Raw genomic sequence first — 16,273 nt, 5'->3', positions numbered from 1 at the left:
CCGCCTGGGTGGACGCCGTCGTATTTGTCTTCAGCCTGGAAGATGAGATCAGTTTCCAGACTGTGTTCAATTATTATGCCCGTCTATCCAGTTGTCGCAACACCGCCGATGTCCCTATGGTGCTTGTAGGGACACAAGGTACTATGGTCCTTTAGGGTCCCAGTGGTGTAGGGACACAAGGTACTATTGTCATTCAGGGTCCCAGTGGTGTAGGGACACAAGGTACTATGGTCCTTTAGGGTCCCAATGGTGTCTGTAGGAACACAAGGTACTATGGTCCTTTTAGGGTCCCAGTGGTGTCTGTAGGAACACAAGGTACTATGGTCCTTTAGGGTCCCAGTGGTGTCTGTAGGAACACAAGGTACTATGGTCCTTTTGGGTCCCAGTGGTGTCTGTAGGAACACAGGGTACTATGGTCCTTTAGGGTCCCAGTGGTGTCTGTAGGAACACAAGGTACTATGGTCCTTTAGGGTCCCAGTGGTGTCTGTAGAAACACAAGGTACTAGGGTCCCAGTGGTGTCTGTAGGAACACAAGGTACTATGGTCCTTTAGGGTCCCAATGGTGTCTGTAGGAACACAACGTACTATGGTCCTTTTAGGGTCCCAGTGGTGTCTGTAGGAACACAAGGTACTATGGTCCTTTAGGGTCCCAGTGGTGTCTGTAGGAACACAAGGTAATAGGGTCCCAGTGGTGTCTGTAGGAACACAAGGTACTATGGTCCTTTAGGGTCCCAGTGGTGTCTGTAGGAACACAAGGTACTGGTTATCATTGTTCAGAACTGTAGTGCGATTGTCCTTGTCACACCTGGGGAATTCTTACTTTCTCTTGTCACTGAGATGTTGGGGGTGATTGTTGGGTTGAGCAGGAGGCTTCCTTTCCATGTCAGCCAACCCAGAAGATTTTCCAAACTGAGAATGTCTGCTGAGCCCACAGTGGTGTTATTTCTTTGTGTAGACTCTGATATCAAACTGCCTGCAGCATAAACTGTCTGTGTGACCCAGCAGACTGAGTGTATGGAGGATGAAGTGACCGTCCTGGGTGTATGGAAGATGAAGTGACCATCCTGGGTGTATGGAGGATGAAGTGACCATGCTGGGTGTATGGAGGATGAAGTGACCATCCTGGGTGTATGGAGGATGAAGTGACCATCCTGGGTGTATGGAGGATGAAGTGACCATGCTGGGTGTATGGAGGATGAAGTGACCATCCTGGGTGTATGGAGGATGAAGTGACCGTCCTGGGTGTATGGAGGATGAAGTGACCATCCTGAGTGTATGGAGGATGAAGTGACCGTCCTGGGTGTATGGAGGATGAAGTGACCATCCTGGGTGTATGGAGGATTAAGTGACCGTCCTGGGTGTATGGAGGATGAAGTGACCATCCTGGGTGTATGGAGGATGAAGTGACCATCCTGGGTGTATGGAGGATGAAGTGACCATCCTGGGTGTATGGAGGATGAAGTGACCATGCTGGGTGTATGGAGGATGAAGTGACCGTCCTGGGTGTATGGAGGATGAAGTGACCGTCCTGGGTGTATGGAGGATGAAGTGACCGTCCTGGGTGTATGGAGGATGAAGTGACCGTCCTGGGTGTATGGAGGATGAAGTGACCGTCCTGGGTGTATGGAGGATGAAGTGACCGTCCTGGGTGTATGGAGGATGAAGTGACCATGCTGGGTGTATGGAGGATGAAGTGACCGTCCTGGGTGTATAGAGGATGAAGTGACATTAATTTTGTCTGATTTTCCCAGATGCCATCAGTGCAACCAACCCGCGAGTGATTGATGACACCCGAGCCCGGAAACTGTCCAATGACCTGAAGCGCTGCACTTACTACGAGACCTGTGCTACATATGGGCTGAACGTGGAACGCGTCTTCCAGGACGGTAGGTTCAGCCAGGGTTCTGATGCTGCTGTCACCTTACTGGCGCCCCCCCCCTTGTCCTCCCTGAACTTCATTACATTCTTTCTCCTCCATTGATGAGCTCAGGAAGTCACACACTGTCTGTTTATACGTCTGCATGTGGGAGGATTGGACACCGGCACTAGGAGAATCCCTCTCCAGCATGCCTCAGTGGTTTGCTGGTGTCCTGGGAGGACTCTGCTGAATAAAGCTTTGTCTTCAGTCAGATCTCTGCTGACCTCTGTGGCTGGATCTGCCTGTCCTCAGCCATACACGGTTCCCACTGCTCTGGGGGTTATCTTGGACCTTTAGGCATTGGTTTCAGCTTGTACCACTTTCCAGACGTTGTATACTGATGATAGTTATCAGAATGCTTTCCAGGTCCAGTCCTGTGGCATTGCATCGGCCCTTGATTCTTTGAAGACTCACTTTGAGAGTCGGCCATTTTGAGATTTTTGAGAGTCGGCCACTCTATCCACCCTCATTCTGTCTAAATATTTCTGGACCATATAACTTTTGAGCCATTGTGGATCATTTGGGGCTGTGTCACTACCACCCCCATTATGGATATGAGCTCCCCCATGCTCCTTTGTATATACAGAGCTGAAGAAAGTATTGAAGACATTTTCCTTCTCTTTGTCCCCAGTCACCCCCTCCTGGTTATTGTGTAAAGGGCCTCCATGCTCACACCTCACCTCTTTACTGTTAATATATTTGAAGAATTTTTGGGGTTTGTCCGACTATCTTTTGCAATCGGTCGTTCATTTTGAATTTTTGCGTCCCTGATTTCCTTTTTACATATTCTGTTATATTCTTTGTAACAATTAAACGATGATAGTGTTCCTTTTCTTATTATCTATATATTTTTTAACTTTTGCTGTGAGCCACATAGGTTTTATTTTTAGCCTTTTAAACTTCTTACCCCTGGGAATATACTTTGCAGTGAGTTTGTATAAAGTCTTTCTGAGGAATTCCTATTTCTTTTCTGTGCTCATCGATGCCGATATTCCCTCCCAGTCTAATTCCCGGAGAGCCGCCCTCATCCTTGGACAATTTGCTCTCTTAAAGACATTAGGACATTGGAAGGATCCTGTCTTCTGATCAACATTCTGAAACTTTTAAAGAATGGTTCCTGTATCTGAAGGTATTCCAGGGCTTGTTTCATAGGTGGGAATGCTAGAGGTGGACCACCATGGTTAGGGTTACGACAAACTGGACAGGTTTCTCTCCAGGTACAGGGATCCTCCAGCAGAAGCTGTGTGATCAGTACACCCGAATCTTCACAGAATCGAATTGGAGATAATGCCTGTGATCCTTCTAGCTCCAGATTGCCCCAGACGGATGTGCTGTTCCACCCTGAGGAAACTCCTGGTGGATGACTAATGGGCTCTTCCCAATCATTTGTATCCTCTGCCTCAATGACCATTTTACCATCCTACTTCACTATCAATCACTAAGCCCAGGTTCTGAGGGACAGATCCATCTCTGATCTTACTAAACGTTAAGAAGTCTATATCTTTCATGGTTATCAACATACATGGAAGGCGTAGTTCACTTGATGTAAAATTATCACCCCAGAAAGTCCACTGTGGGATGAATTCTTGCCTTTCAGCAGCTTCATTAGGACCAGCATTTGGCTCTCAGCACTATGAAGGGTCTGAGGGCCTAATGCCATTCTTTGATCAAGACTTGTGTGCAGCTCATGGCTCCCCCTGTTCACTCCTTGTGACTCTGTGGGGTTTTGTAGCTCTGACCTCTGTGGGGTGAGTGCCTGAGCTGGAACTCTTATACAAGGAAAGGTTGGTGTTGGGGCCCAGAATTTTCTTCCTGCCCAAGATAGTTTCTGCCTTTCCCCTCAACCAGGACATGGCCCTTCCTTCCTTCTCCCCTCAACCAGGACATGGCCCTTCCTTCCCTCTCCCCTCAACCAGGACATGGCCCTTCCTTCCCTCTCCCCTCAACCAGGACATGGCCCTTCCTTCCCTCTCCCCTCAACCAGGACATGGCCCTTCCTTCCCTCTCCCCTCAACCAGGACATGGCCCTTCCTTCCCTCTCCCCTCAACCAGGACATGGCCCTTCCTTCCCTCTCCCCTCAACCAGGACATGGCCCTTCCTTCCCTCTCCCCTCAACCAGGACATGGCCCTTCCTTCCCTCTCCCCTCAACCAGGACATGGCCCTTCCTTCCCTCTCCCCTCAACCAGGACATGGCCCTTCCTTCCCTCTCCCCTCAACCAGGACATGGCCCTTCCTTCCCTCTCCCCTCAACCAGGACATGGCCCTTCCTTCCCTCTGTCTGTCATTGCTCATCAGAAGGAGATTTCAGTCCATTGCATGGGTGTGGTTCAGGCTTCCTTCTCTTTCTAATTGCTGAAGATTCCTGAACCAGCTTCACCTCAATCAGCTCATCATCCAAGCTTTTGAGTTGAAGAATTGGGTTCCTATCAAGGAATACTCTACTAGAGATCTGTAAGTACCTCCTGGGCTTATCGGCATTGGCTACTCCTTCCCAGATTTGCAAGACTTCCATCTGGTCTTCAGTTTTACCGGATAAACATATTGATCTCATTTGATGCCATCTTACGGTGTGAGGTCCTTCAGGCGGCTTTTTGAGCTGCAGACAGTCCTCTGTTTTTTGTTGTTTTCTTGGACCTGTTGGTGATAGTTTGCTTTGTTGCCCACTCTTCAGTGGAACGGCTTTTGGACATCCGGAAGGGAAAGTCCTTCCTGTGTCTTCCAATGGACGAGAAAGAGAAAATGTGATGCTTATGCTCTCTGTGCTAAGTCTATTAATGGACATAGGTCCTACCACCCCACCCCTGTGTTTATGATCCTACTGTTAGGTCCTACCACCCCTCCCCTGTGTTTATGATCCTACTGTTAGGTCCTACCACCCCTCCCCTGTGTTTATGATCCTACTGTTAGGTCCTACCACCCCTCCCCTGTGTTTATGATCCTACTGTTAGGTCCTACCACCCCACCCCTGTGTTTATGATCCTACTGTTAGGTCCTACCACCCCTCCCCTGTGTTTATGATCCTACTGTTAGGTCCTACCACCCCTCCCCTGTGTTTATGATCCTACTGTTAGGTCCTACCACCCCTCCCCTGTGTTTATGATCCTACTGTTAGGTCCTACCACCCCACCCCTGTGTTTATGATCCTACTGTTAGGTCCTACCACCCCACCCCTGTGTTTATGATCCTACTGTTAGGTCCTACCACCCCTCCCCTGTGTTTATGATCCTACTGTTAGGTCCTACCACCCCTCCCCTGTGTTTATGATCCTACTGTTAGGTCCTACCACCCCTCCCCTGTGTTTATGATCCTACTGTTAGGTCCTACCACCCCACCCCTGTGTTTATGATCCTACTGTTAGGTCCTACCACCCCTCCCCTGTGTTTATGATCCTACTGTTGGTACTGCTTGGCTACAATGGGATTGGGATTAGGAGGGGTAGCTGAGCTCTTGCGAGTCCAGTCCTCCTGTAGGAAGCAGTATATAGACTGCCAGTATATGACCCCATGTGTCCCTCACTCTGTATAAAATCCTATTATCCTTTCATTACGTCTTGTTTCCTCTTTAATTGTCTGTTGGCTCTTCATTTTTCAGTGGCTCAGAAGGTGGTTGCCCTCCGTAAGAAACAGCAACTTTCCATTGGCCCATGTAAATCTCTCCCAAACTCCCCAAGCCACTCCTCCGTGTCTGCTGCCACCATTCCATCCATGCACATTAACCAGGTAAGAGGACGAGCCGTCATCCATCATTATGTGCAATTGTATGTCTTGCTGCATAGAACTCTGTATAGGAAGCCATTTAATTGATTTCTTTTATTAAAATAATTTCAAGTGACTCACTAAAATCGAGGTGCCACATATCTGCAGCAGCTTTCATTGCCCTCCCTACTGCCTGTGTGGCATATGTCCCACCCCTTGTCTGCTTCTTCCCTCCCCCTCATTTTTCAGCTTCCCCATCACTATAATGGGCTGTTTTTCTGGCCTATAGGGATGTTTGGGAGAGGGATGGGCAAACTCTGTTGCTTCCTGGGATTAAAAAATCATTTGAATATATTAACATGCAGCTGACCTCTGTATGTGAGTTTGTCCGGATATCAGAATCCTGGCCGGGGGTTGGTCACTCAGAGCGCTGAGAGCCTTCACTGAGAGCGCTGAGAGCCTGCGCTGAGAGCCTTCTCTGAGAGCGCTGAGAGCCTTCGCTGAGAGCGCTGAGAGCCTTCGCTGAGAGCGCTGAGAGCCTTCGCTGAGAGCGCTGAGAGCCTTCGCTGAGAGCGCTGAGAGCCTTCGCTGAGAGCCTTCGCTGAGAGCCTTCGCTGAGAGCCTTCGCTGAGAGCCTTCGCTGAGAGCCTTCGCTGAGAGCCTGCGCTGAGAGCCTTCGCTGAGAGCCTGCGCTGAGAGCCTTTGCTGAGAGCCTTCGCTGAGAGCCTGCGCTGAGAGCCTTCGCTGAGAGCCTTCGCTGAGAGCCTGCGCTGAGAGCCTGCGCTGAGAGCCTTCGCTGAGAGCCTGCGCTGAGAGTGCTGAGAGCCTGCGCTGAGAGCCTTTTTCTGAGAGCGCTGAGAGCCTTTTTCTGAGAGCGCTGAGAGCCTTTTTCTGAGAGCGCTGAGAGCCTTTTTCTGAGAGCGCTGAGAGCCTTTTTCTGAGAGCGCTGAGAGCCTTTTTCTGAGAGCGCTGAGAGCCTTTTTCTGAGAGCGCTGAGAGCCTTTTTCTGAGAGCGCTGAGAGCCTTTTTCTGAGAGCGCTGAGAGCCTTTTTCTGAGAGCGCTGAGAGCCTTTTTCTGAGAGCGCTGAGAGCCTTTTTCTGAGAGCGCTGAGAGCCTTTTTCTGAGAGCGCTGAGAGCCTTTTTCTGAGAGCGCTGAGAGCCTTAGCTGAGACCGCTGAGAGCCTTCGCTGAGACCGCTGAGAGCCTTCGCTGAGACCGCTGAGAGCCTTCGCTGAGAGTGCTGAGAGCCTTCGCTGAGAGTGCTGAGAGCCTTCGCTGAGAGCGATGAGAGCCTGCGCTGAGAGCCTTCACTGAGAGTGCTGAGAGCCTTCACTGAGAATCTTCAATGAGCGCCTTTACAGAGAGCACTGGGGGCCTTCACTTAGAGCGCTGTGGGGGGGGGAGTCTTCACTGAGAGCACTGTGGGGGCCGTCACTGAGAGCGCTGTGGGGGGGGGGGGGAGTCTTCACTGAGAGTGCTGTGGGGGTCTTCACTGAGAGCGCTGTGGGGGTCTTCACTGAGAGCGCTGTGGGGGTCTTCACTGAGAGCGCTGTGGGGGTCTTCACTGAGAGCGCTGTGGGGGTCTTCACTGAGAGCGCGGGGGGGAGTCTTCACTGAGAGTGCTTTGGGGGTCTTCGCTGAGAGCGCTGACTGCCTTCTCTGGGAGCCTTTACTGAGAGCGCGGAGGACCTTTACTGAGAGCGCGGAGGACCTTTACTGAGAGCGCTGGGGGCCTTTTACTGAGAGCGCTGGGGGCCTTTTACTGAGAGCGCTGGGGGCCTTTTACTGAGAGCGCTGGGGGCCTTTTACTGAGAGCGCTGGGGGCCTTTTACTGAGAGCGCTGGGGGCCTTTTACTGAGAGCGCTGGGGGCCTTTTACTGAGAGCGCTGGGGGCCTTTTACTGAGAGCGCTGGGGGCCTTTACTGAGAGCGCTGGGGGCCTTTACTGAGAGCGCTGGGGGCCTTTACTGAGAGCGCTGGGGGGGTCTTCACTGAGCGTGCTGGGGGGGGGGAGTCTTCACTGGGAGCCTGAGAGCCTTAACTGGGCAGAGGGCTGAGCGTTGGCCTGTACTTTGCTACAGATTGTTCTTTGTACTTCTATTGTGTTTTGGTCTCCAATAACCAGATGAAACGTATCTCATTTTTTCCATGTAGGCTACAAATGGTGCCGGAACATTCAGTGACTACTCCTCCTCCGTTCCCTCTACTCCCAGTATAAGCCAACGTGAACTGCGTATCGAGACCATCGCAGCCTCAAGTACACCAACCCCAATACGCAAGCAAAGCAAACGCCGTTCCAACATCTTTACAGTAAGTACCTTGTATGACATTACCAGAAGATCCAGCTTTCCTTCTAGGATTGGGGGGGGGGCTGTAACCAAGGGCCACAGTGAAGCCTCACTAGGATCAGAGGAAAGTATAACCCAGGGTCACAGTGATAATCTAGAGCAGAGACACCACACCAGAGAGTAACCGGCATCTACACCAAAGAGAGACCACACCGGAGAGTAACAGACATCTACACCAAAGAGAGACCACACCGGAGAGTAACAGATATCTACACCAAAGAGAGAGACCACACCGGAGAGTAACAGACATCTACACCAAAGAGAGAGACCACACCGGAGAGTAACAGACATCTACACCAAAGAGAGACCACACCGGAGAGTAACAGACATCTACACCAAAGAGAGAGACCACACCGGAGAGTAACAGACATCTACACCAAAGAGAGACCACACCGGAGAGTAACAGACATCTACACCAAAGAGAGAGACCACACCGGAGAGTAACGGACATCTACACCAAAGAGAGACCACACCGGAGAGTAACGGACATCTACACCAAAGAGAGACCACACCGGAGAGTAACGGACATCTACACCAAAGAGAGACCACACTGGAGAGTAACGGACATCTACACCAAAGAGAGAGACCACACCAGAGAGTAACAGACATCTACACCAAAGAGAGACCACACCAGAGAGTAACAGACATCTACACCAAAGAGAGACCACACCGGAGAGTAACAGATATCTACCCCAAAGAGAGAGACCACACCAGAGAGTAACAGACATCTACACCAAAGAGAGACCACACCGGAGAGTAACAGACATCTACACCAAAGAGAGACCACACCGGAGAGTAACAGATATCTACACCAAAGAGAGACTACACCGGAGAGTAACAGACATCTACACCAAAGAGAGACCACACCGGAGAGTAACAGACATCTACACCAAAGAGAGAGACCACACCGGAGAGTAACGGACATCTACACCAGAGAGAGACCACACCGGAGAGTAACAGACATCTACACCAAAGAGAGAGACCACACCCGAGAGTAACAGACATCTACACCAAAGAGAGACCACACCGGAGAGTAACAGACATCTACACCAAAGAGAGACCACACTGGAGAGTAACGGACATCTACACCAGAGAGAGACCACACCCGAGAGTAACAGACATCTACACCAAAGAGAGACCACACCGGAGAATAACAGACCTCTACACCAAAGAGAGACCACACTGGAGAGTAACAGACATCTACACCAAAGAGAGACCACACCGGAGAGTAACAGATATCTACACCAGAGAGAGAGACCACACCGGAGAGTAACGGACATCTACACCAAAGAGAGACCACACCGGAGAGTAACAGACATCTACACCAGAGAGAGAGACCACGCCGGAGAGTAACCGGCATCTACACCAGAGAGAGAGACCACGCCGGAGAGTAACAGACATCTACACCAGAGAGAGACCACACTGGAGAGTAACGGACATCTACACCAAAGAGAGACCACGCCGGAGAGTAACAGACATCTACACCAGAGAGAGACCACACTGGAGAGTAACGGACATCTACACCAAAGAGAGACCACGCCGGAGAGTAACAGACATCTACACCAGAGAGTAACAAATGTAGAACAGAGAGAGGAAACACATCTAGACTGAAGAGAGTACAAAATACCTGTTTGTAAACCAGAGAGTTAACCACATGAAGACTATGGAGGAGTCCTACTGGAGAGTAACACACATCTACACAGGAGAGAAGAACCACACAGGAGGGTAATATTCATCTAGACCGGAGAGAAGAACCACACCAAAGAGGAAAGTACATCGGAGAGAAATAGAAATGTAGCCCAGGGAGGGAAAACATGCGCAAGACTAAAATAAATCTGAAACAAGCAGATGAACCTCACTAAGAGTAACACCCAGAACAGAGAGAGGAACTACACCAGAGAACAACACACTGGAGAGTAACACATCCAGAACAAAGGTAGAAGCCACACTGGAAAGTGACGCATCCAATACAGAGAGAGGAACCACACCAGAGAACAACCCATTTGTAGAACAGAAATAGGAACCACACTGGAGAATAACACATCCAGAACCAAGAGAGAAACCACAGCAGAGAACAACACACTGGAGAGTAACACACATCCAGAACCGAGAGAGGAACCACACTGGAGAGTAACACACATCCAGAACCGAGAGAGGAACCACACTGGAGAGTAACACATCCAGAACCGAGAGAGGAACCACACTGGAAAGTAACACAAATCTAGAACAGAGAGAGGAACCACACCAGAGAACAACACACTTGTATATTGGAGAGAGGAACCAAACTGGAGAGTAATGTACATCCAGAACAGAGAGAGGAACCACACTGATGAGTAACACATCCACATCAAGATGAAACACACCGAAGAGTAACATAAATCTAGACTAAAGAGATTAACCACCCCAAAGAGTAACACGTCTAATCCAGAGAGAGGAACCATGCCGGGAAGTATAAATATAGACTGAGGTGATGAACCACCCCAAAGAGTGACACGTCTAATCCAGAGAGAGGAATTGTCCTAAATCTAGGCTGAGTGGAGGAACTACACTGCATACATGTATATATACATGTATATATGTAACACCCATAGAGACTGGATACCACTCTGCAACAACACTCTTGTAGATGGAAGAGAAGAAGCGCTCAGGAGAGTAACTCACATCTACACCAGAGAGAGGAATCGAATCCGATACCTGGATCCAAGAGAGGAGATAAATCAGAGAGTCTCGTATATCCAGACTGGAAGAATAATACACATCTAGGTAGGAGGACCACATTGGAGAGCAGAGCCCCCCTTCTAGAAAACACACTCAAGCTGCTTACAGACACATGCATTGCACACTCATGTTAGCAATCCTGAGATTATTGTCCCACAGGAGTGCCATGAATAGGGTATTGTAGACTGGTTGTGTAAGGGGGAGTTAGAGCCCTTTTTCTGTAATTGTCTTCATCAGAACTTACGTTTCTTTTCTTTTGTTTGTTTTTTTATTGTGGCTGTTTTGTGGTGGTGTGCACTTTGTACCATCCAAGTAATGCCGATAAACAGTTGGTATCAGAAAGCCTGCTGTGTATTCGTTTCTTTATTTATTATTCTTGTTCTGTGTTCAATAATGGAGAGAAGGGCTGCCCACCATTCCTGGCTGCCCACCAGTCCTTCCTCCATTATTGGCCTTCATACACTGGGCTAGGACTCTCCTGCCAGGCTCATCACATCATCAGGAGGGCGGACATCATGAATTAGAGTCCAGCACTGCCTCTGGGAACCAGCCTGGCATCGAAACCCATAACAGCCGGCAAAAGTCTTCCTCCCCTTTTTATGGGTGCTCCACCTTCAGATGACCTAAATAGTCAGCTGACTCCCGGCTTCAGTGAAGGGCGAGCTGCATAAATGTCTGCCTGAGGACATACGCAGCAGAGACATGGATCAGGTCAGATAATAGCCAACCATTGGCATAGTCAGAGGGGAAGGCTCAATGTGTCCCATTATTCCCAGTTACATTTCCAATTTACTAATGATTTAAACTGGAGCCTCGCCCCCTGTTCTGTCAGACATATTTGGGTTGGGACCAGCACCGATGTTTTGTCACAATTTACCAGAGAAACGGCTTAAGTTAGCGGAAGGGGTAATTGGAGCGCGGTGGAACGGGTGAAGGGTAATGATATGTGATGAGAAGTGCACTAAAGCATAATGATCACCATGGGGGGGGGGATGGTAATGAGAGCAGAAGATGATTGGTATGGAGGCCGTGCTAAGAACAAACATCTACAAAATTGAGGAGTCCTAGGTTTCAAGGAAAACTAACTTTGGTTTTAATGGGATTGGAGGAAGAGTAACAGGGCTGGAATGGGATTGGAGGAAGAGTAACATTGGCTGGAATGGGATTGGAGGAAGGGTAACATTGGCTGGAATGGGATTGGAGGAAGGGTAACATTGGCTGGAATGAGATTGGAGGAAGAGTAACATTGGCTGGAATGGGATTGGAGGAAGGGTAACATGGCTGGAATGGGATTGGAGGAAGGGTAACATTGGCTGCAATGAGATTAGAGGAAGGATAACATGGCTGGAATGGGATTGGAGGAAGGGTAACATTGGCTGGAATGGGATTGGAGAAAGGGTAACATTGGCTGGAATGGGATTGGAGGAAGGGTAACATTGGCTGGAATGGGATTAGAGGAAGAGTAACATTGGCTGGAATGGGATTGGAGGAAGAGTAACATTGGCTGGAATGGGATTGGAGGAAGGGTAACATGGCTGGAATGGGATTGGAGGAAGGGTAACATTGGCTGGAATGGGATTAGAGGAAGAGTAACATTGGCTGGAATGGGATTGGAGGAAGAGTAACATTGGCTGGAATGGGGTTGGAGGAAGGGTAACATTGGCTGGAATGGGATTGGAGGAAGGATAACATGGCTGGAATGGGATTGGAGGAAGGGTAACATGGCTGGAATGGGATTGGAGGAAGAGTAACATTGGCTGGAATGGGATTGGAGGAAGAGTAACATTGGCTGGAATGGGATTGGAGGAAGAGTAACATTGGCTGGAATGGGATTGGAGGAAGAGTAACATTGGCTGGAATGGGATTGGAGGAAGAGTAACATTGGCTGGAATGGGATTGGAGGAAGGGTAACATTGGCTGGAATGGGATTGGAGAAAGGGTAACATTGGCTGGAATGGGATTGGAGGAAGGGTAACATGGCTGGAATGGGATTGGAGGAAGGGTAACATGTCTGGAATGGGATTGGAGGAAGGGTAACATTGGCTGGAATGGGATTGGAGGAAGGGTAACATGGCTGGAATGGGATTGGAGAAAGGGTAACATTGGCTGGAATGAGATTGGAGGAAGGGTAACATTGGCTGGAATGGGATTGGAGGAAGGGTAACATGGCTGGAATGGGATTGGAGGAAGAGTAACATTGGCTGGAATGGGATTGGAGGAAGGGTAACATGGCTGGAATGGGATTGGAGGAAGGATAACATTGGCTGGAATGGGGTTGGAGGAAGGATAACATTGGCTGGAATGGGGTTGGAGGAAGGGTAACATTGGCTGGAATGGGATTGGAGGAAGGATAACATGGCTGGAATGGGATTGGAGGAAGGGTAACATGGCTGGAATGGGATTGGAGGAAGAGTAACATTGGCTGGAATGGGATTGGAGGAAGAGTAACATTGGCTGAAATGGGATTGGAGGAAGGGTAACATTGGCTGAAATGGGATTGGAGGAAGGGTAACATTGGCTGGAATGGGATTGGAGGAAGGGTAACATTGGCTGAAATGGGATTGGAGGAAGAGTAACATTGGCTGGAATGGGATTGGAGGAAGAGTAACATGGCTGGAATGGGATTGGAGGAAGAGTAACATTGGCTGGAATGGGATTGGAGGAAGGGTAACATTGGCTGAAATGGGATTGGAGGAAGGGTAACATTGGCTGGAATGGGATTGGAGGAAGGGTAACATTGGCTGAAATGGGATTGGAGGAAGAGTAACATTGGCTGGAATGGGATTGGAGGAAGAGTAACATGGCTGGAATGGGATTGGAGGAAGGGTAACATTGGCTGGAATGGGATTGGAGGAAGGATAACATTGGCTGGAATGGGATTGGAGGAAGGGTAACATTGGCTGGAATGGGATTGGAGGAAGGATAACATTGGCTGGAATGGGATTGGAGGAAGGATAACATTGGCTGGAATGGGATTGGAGGAAGGGTAACATTGGCTGGAATGGGATTGGAGGAAGGGTAACATTGGCTGGAATGGGATTGGAGGAAGGGTAACATGGCTGGAATGGCATCGAAGGAAGGGTAACATGTCTGGAATGGGATTGGAGGAAGGGTAACATTGGCTGGAATGGGATTGGAGGAAGAGTAACATTGGCTGGAATGGGATTGGAGGAAGAGTAACATGGCTGGAATGGGATTGGAGGAAGAGTAACAATGGCTGGGATGGGATTGGAGGAAGGGTAACATTGGCTAGAATGAGATTGGAGGAAGAGTAAGATTGGCTGGGATGGGATTGGAGGAAGGGTAACATTGGCTAGAATGAGATTGGAGGAAGAGTAACATTGGCTGGGATGGGATTGGAGGAAGAGTAACATGTCTGGAATGGGATTGGAGGAAGGGTAACATTGGCTGGAATGGGATTGGAGGAAGGGTAACATGGCTGGAATGGCATTGGAGGAAGGGTAACATGGCTGGAATGGGATTGGAAGAAGGGTAACATGGCTGGAATGGGATTGGAGGAAGGATAACATTGGCTGGAATGGGATTGGAGGAAGAGTAACATTGGCTGGAATGGCATTGGAGGAAGGGTAACATTGGCTGGAATGGGATTGGAGGAATGTAAAATGGCTGAAATGGGATTGGAGGAAGGATACCCTTGGCTGGAATGGGATTGGAGGAAGGGGTAACATTGGCTGGAATGGGATTGGAGGAAGGGTAACATTGGCTGGAATGGGATTGGAGGAAGGATAACATGGCTGGAATGGGATTGGAGGAAGGGTAACATTGGCTGGAATGGGATTGGAGGAAGGATAACATGGCTGGAATGGGATTGGAGGAAGGGTAACATGGCTGGAATGGGATTGGAGGAAGAGTAACATTGGCTGGAATGGGATTGGAGGAAGAGTAACATTGGCTGAAATGGGATTGGAGGAAGGGTAACATTGGCTGAAATGGGATTGGAGGAAGGGTAACATTGGCTGGAATGGGATTGGAGGAAGAGTAACATTGGCTGGAATGGGATTGGAGGAAGAGTAACATTGGCTGGAATGGGATTGGAGGAAGAGTAACATTGGCTGGAATGGGATTGGAGGAAGGGTAACATGGCTGGAATGGGATTGGAGAAAGGGTAACATTGGCTGGAATGGGATTGGAGGAAGGGTAACATGGCTGGAATGGGATTGGAGGAAGGGTAACATGTCTGGAATGGGATTGGAGGAAGGGTAACATTGGCTGGAATGGGATTGGAGGAAGGGTAACATTGGCTGAAATGGGATTGGAAGAAGGGTAACATGGCTGGAATGGGATTGGAGGAAGAGTAACATTGGCTGGAATGAGATTGGAGAAAGGGTAACATTGGCTGGAATGGGATTGGAGGAAGGGTAACATGGCTGGAATGGGATTGGAGGAAGAGTAACATTGGCTGGAATGGGATTGGAGGAAGGGTAACATGGCTGGAATGGGATTGGAGGAAGGATAACATTGGCTGGAATGGGGTTGGAGGAAGGGTAACATTGGCTGGAATGGGATTGGAGGAAGGATAACATGGCTGGAATGGGATTGGAGGAAGGGTAACATGGCTGGAATGGGATTGGAGGAAGGGTAACATTGGCTGGAATGGGATTGGAGTAAGAGTAACATTGGCTGAAATGGGATTGGAAGTAGGGTAACATTGGCTGAAATGGGATTGGAGGAAGGGTAACATTGGCTGGAATGGGATTGGAGGAAGGGTAACATTGGCTGAAATGGGATTGGAGGAAGAGTAACATTGGCTGGAATGGGATTGGAGGAAGAGTAACATGGCTGGAATGGGATTGGAGGAAGGGTAACATTGGCTGGAATGGGATTGGAGGAAGGATAACATTGGCTGGAATGGGATTGGAGGAAGGGTAACATTGGCTGGAATGGGATTGGAGGAAGGATAACATTGGCTGGAATGGGATTGGAGGAAGGATAACATTGGCTGGAATGGGATTGGAGGAAGGGTAACATTGGCTGGAATGGGATTGGAGGAAGGGTAACATTGGCTGGAATGGGATTGGAGGAAGGGTAACATGGCTGGAATGGCATTGGAGGAAGGGTAACATGTCTGGAATGGGATTGGAGGAAGGGTAACATTGGCTGGAATGGGATTGGAGGAAGAGTAACATTGGCTGGAATGGGATTGGAGGAAGAGTAACATGGCTGGAATGGGATTGGAGGAAGAGTAACAATGGCTGGGATGGGATTGGAGGAAGGGTAACATTGGCTAGAATGAGATTGGAGCAAGAGTAACATTGGCTGGGATGGGATTGGAGGAAGGGTAACATTGGCTAGAATGAGATTGGAGGAAGAGTAACATTGGCTGGGATGGGATTGGAGGAAGAGTAACATGTCTGGAATGGGATTGGAGGAAGGGTAACATTGGCTGGAATGGGATTGGAGGAAGGGTAACATGGCTGGAATGGCATTGGAGGAAGGGTAACATGGCTGGAATGGGATTGGAAGAAGGGTAACATGGCTGGAATGGGATTGGAGGAAGGATAACATTGGCTGGAATGGGATTGGAGGAAGAGTAACATTGGCTGGAATGGCATTGGAGGAAGGGTAACATTG

The 16,273-nt window shown here is 49.2% G+C and overlaps 1 protein-coding gene across 4 annotated transcripts in view; it reads left to right on the top strand.

Annotated features, from left to right (window-relative positions):
- AGAP3 (ArfGAP with GTPase domain, ankyrin repeat and PH domain 3) overlaps nucleotides 1–16,273 on the top strand; it is a 173,455-nt gene that overhangs the window by 89,196 nt on the left and 67,986 nt on the right. For all 4 annotated transcript variants that reach the window (XM_082258236.1, XM_082258235.1, XM_082258234.1 and 1 more), the window contains exons 5-8: nucleotides 1–138; nucleotides 1,752–1,886; nucleotides 5,512–5,639; nucleotides 7,770–7,925. The exon at nucleotides 1–138 is cut by the window's left edge and continues 4 nt beyond it. In XM_082258236.1, the coding sequence (XP_082114362.1) occupies nucleotides 1–138; nucleotides 1,752–1,886; nucleotides 5,512–5,639; nucleotides 7,770–7,925 (557 nt within the window). The remainder of the gene's footprint in view (nucleotides 139–1,751; nucleotides 1,887–5,511; nucleotides 5,640–7,769; nucleotides 7,926–16,273) is intronic.

The sequence above is a fragment of the Pelophylax lessonae genome (assembly GCF_965119305.1).
Source record: "Pelophylax lessonae genome assembly, chromosome: 5".
Lineage (NCBI taxonomy): Eukaryota > Metazoa > Chordata > Amphibia > Anura > Ranidae > Pelophylax > Pelophylax lessonae.
This window is presented reverse-complemented; position numbering and strand designations above follow the sequence as displayed.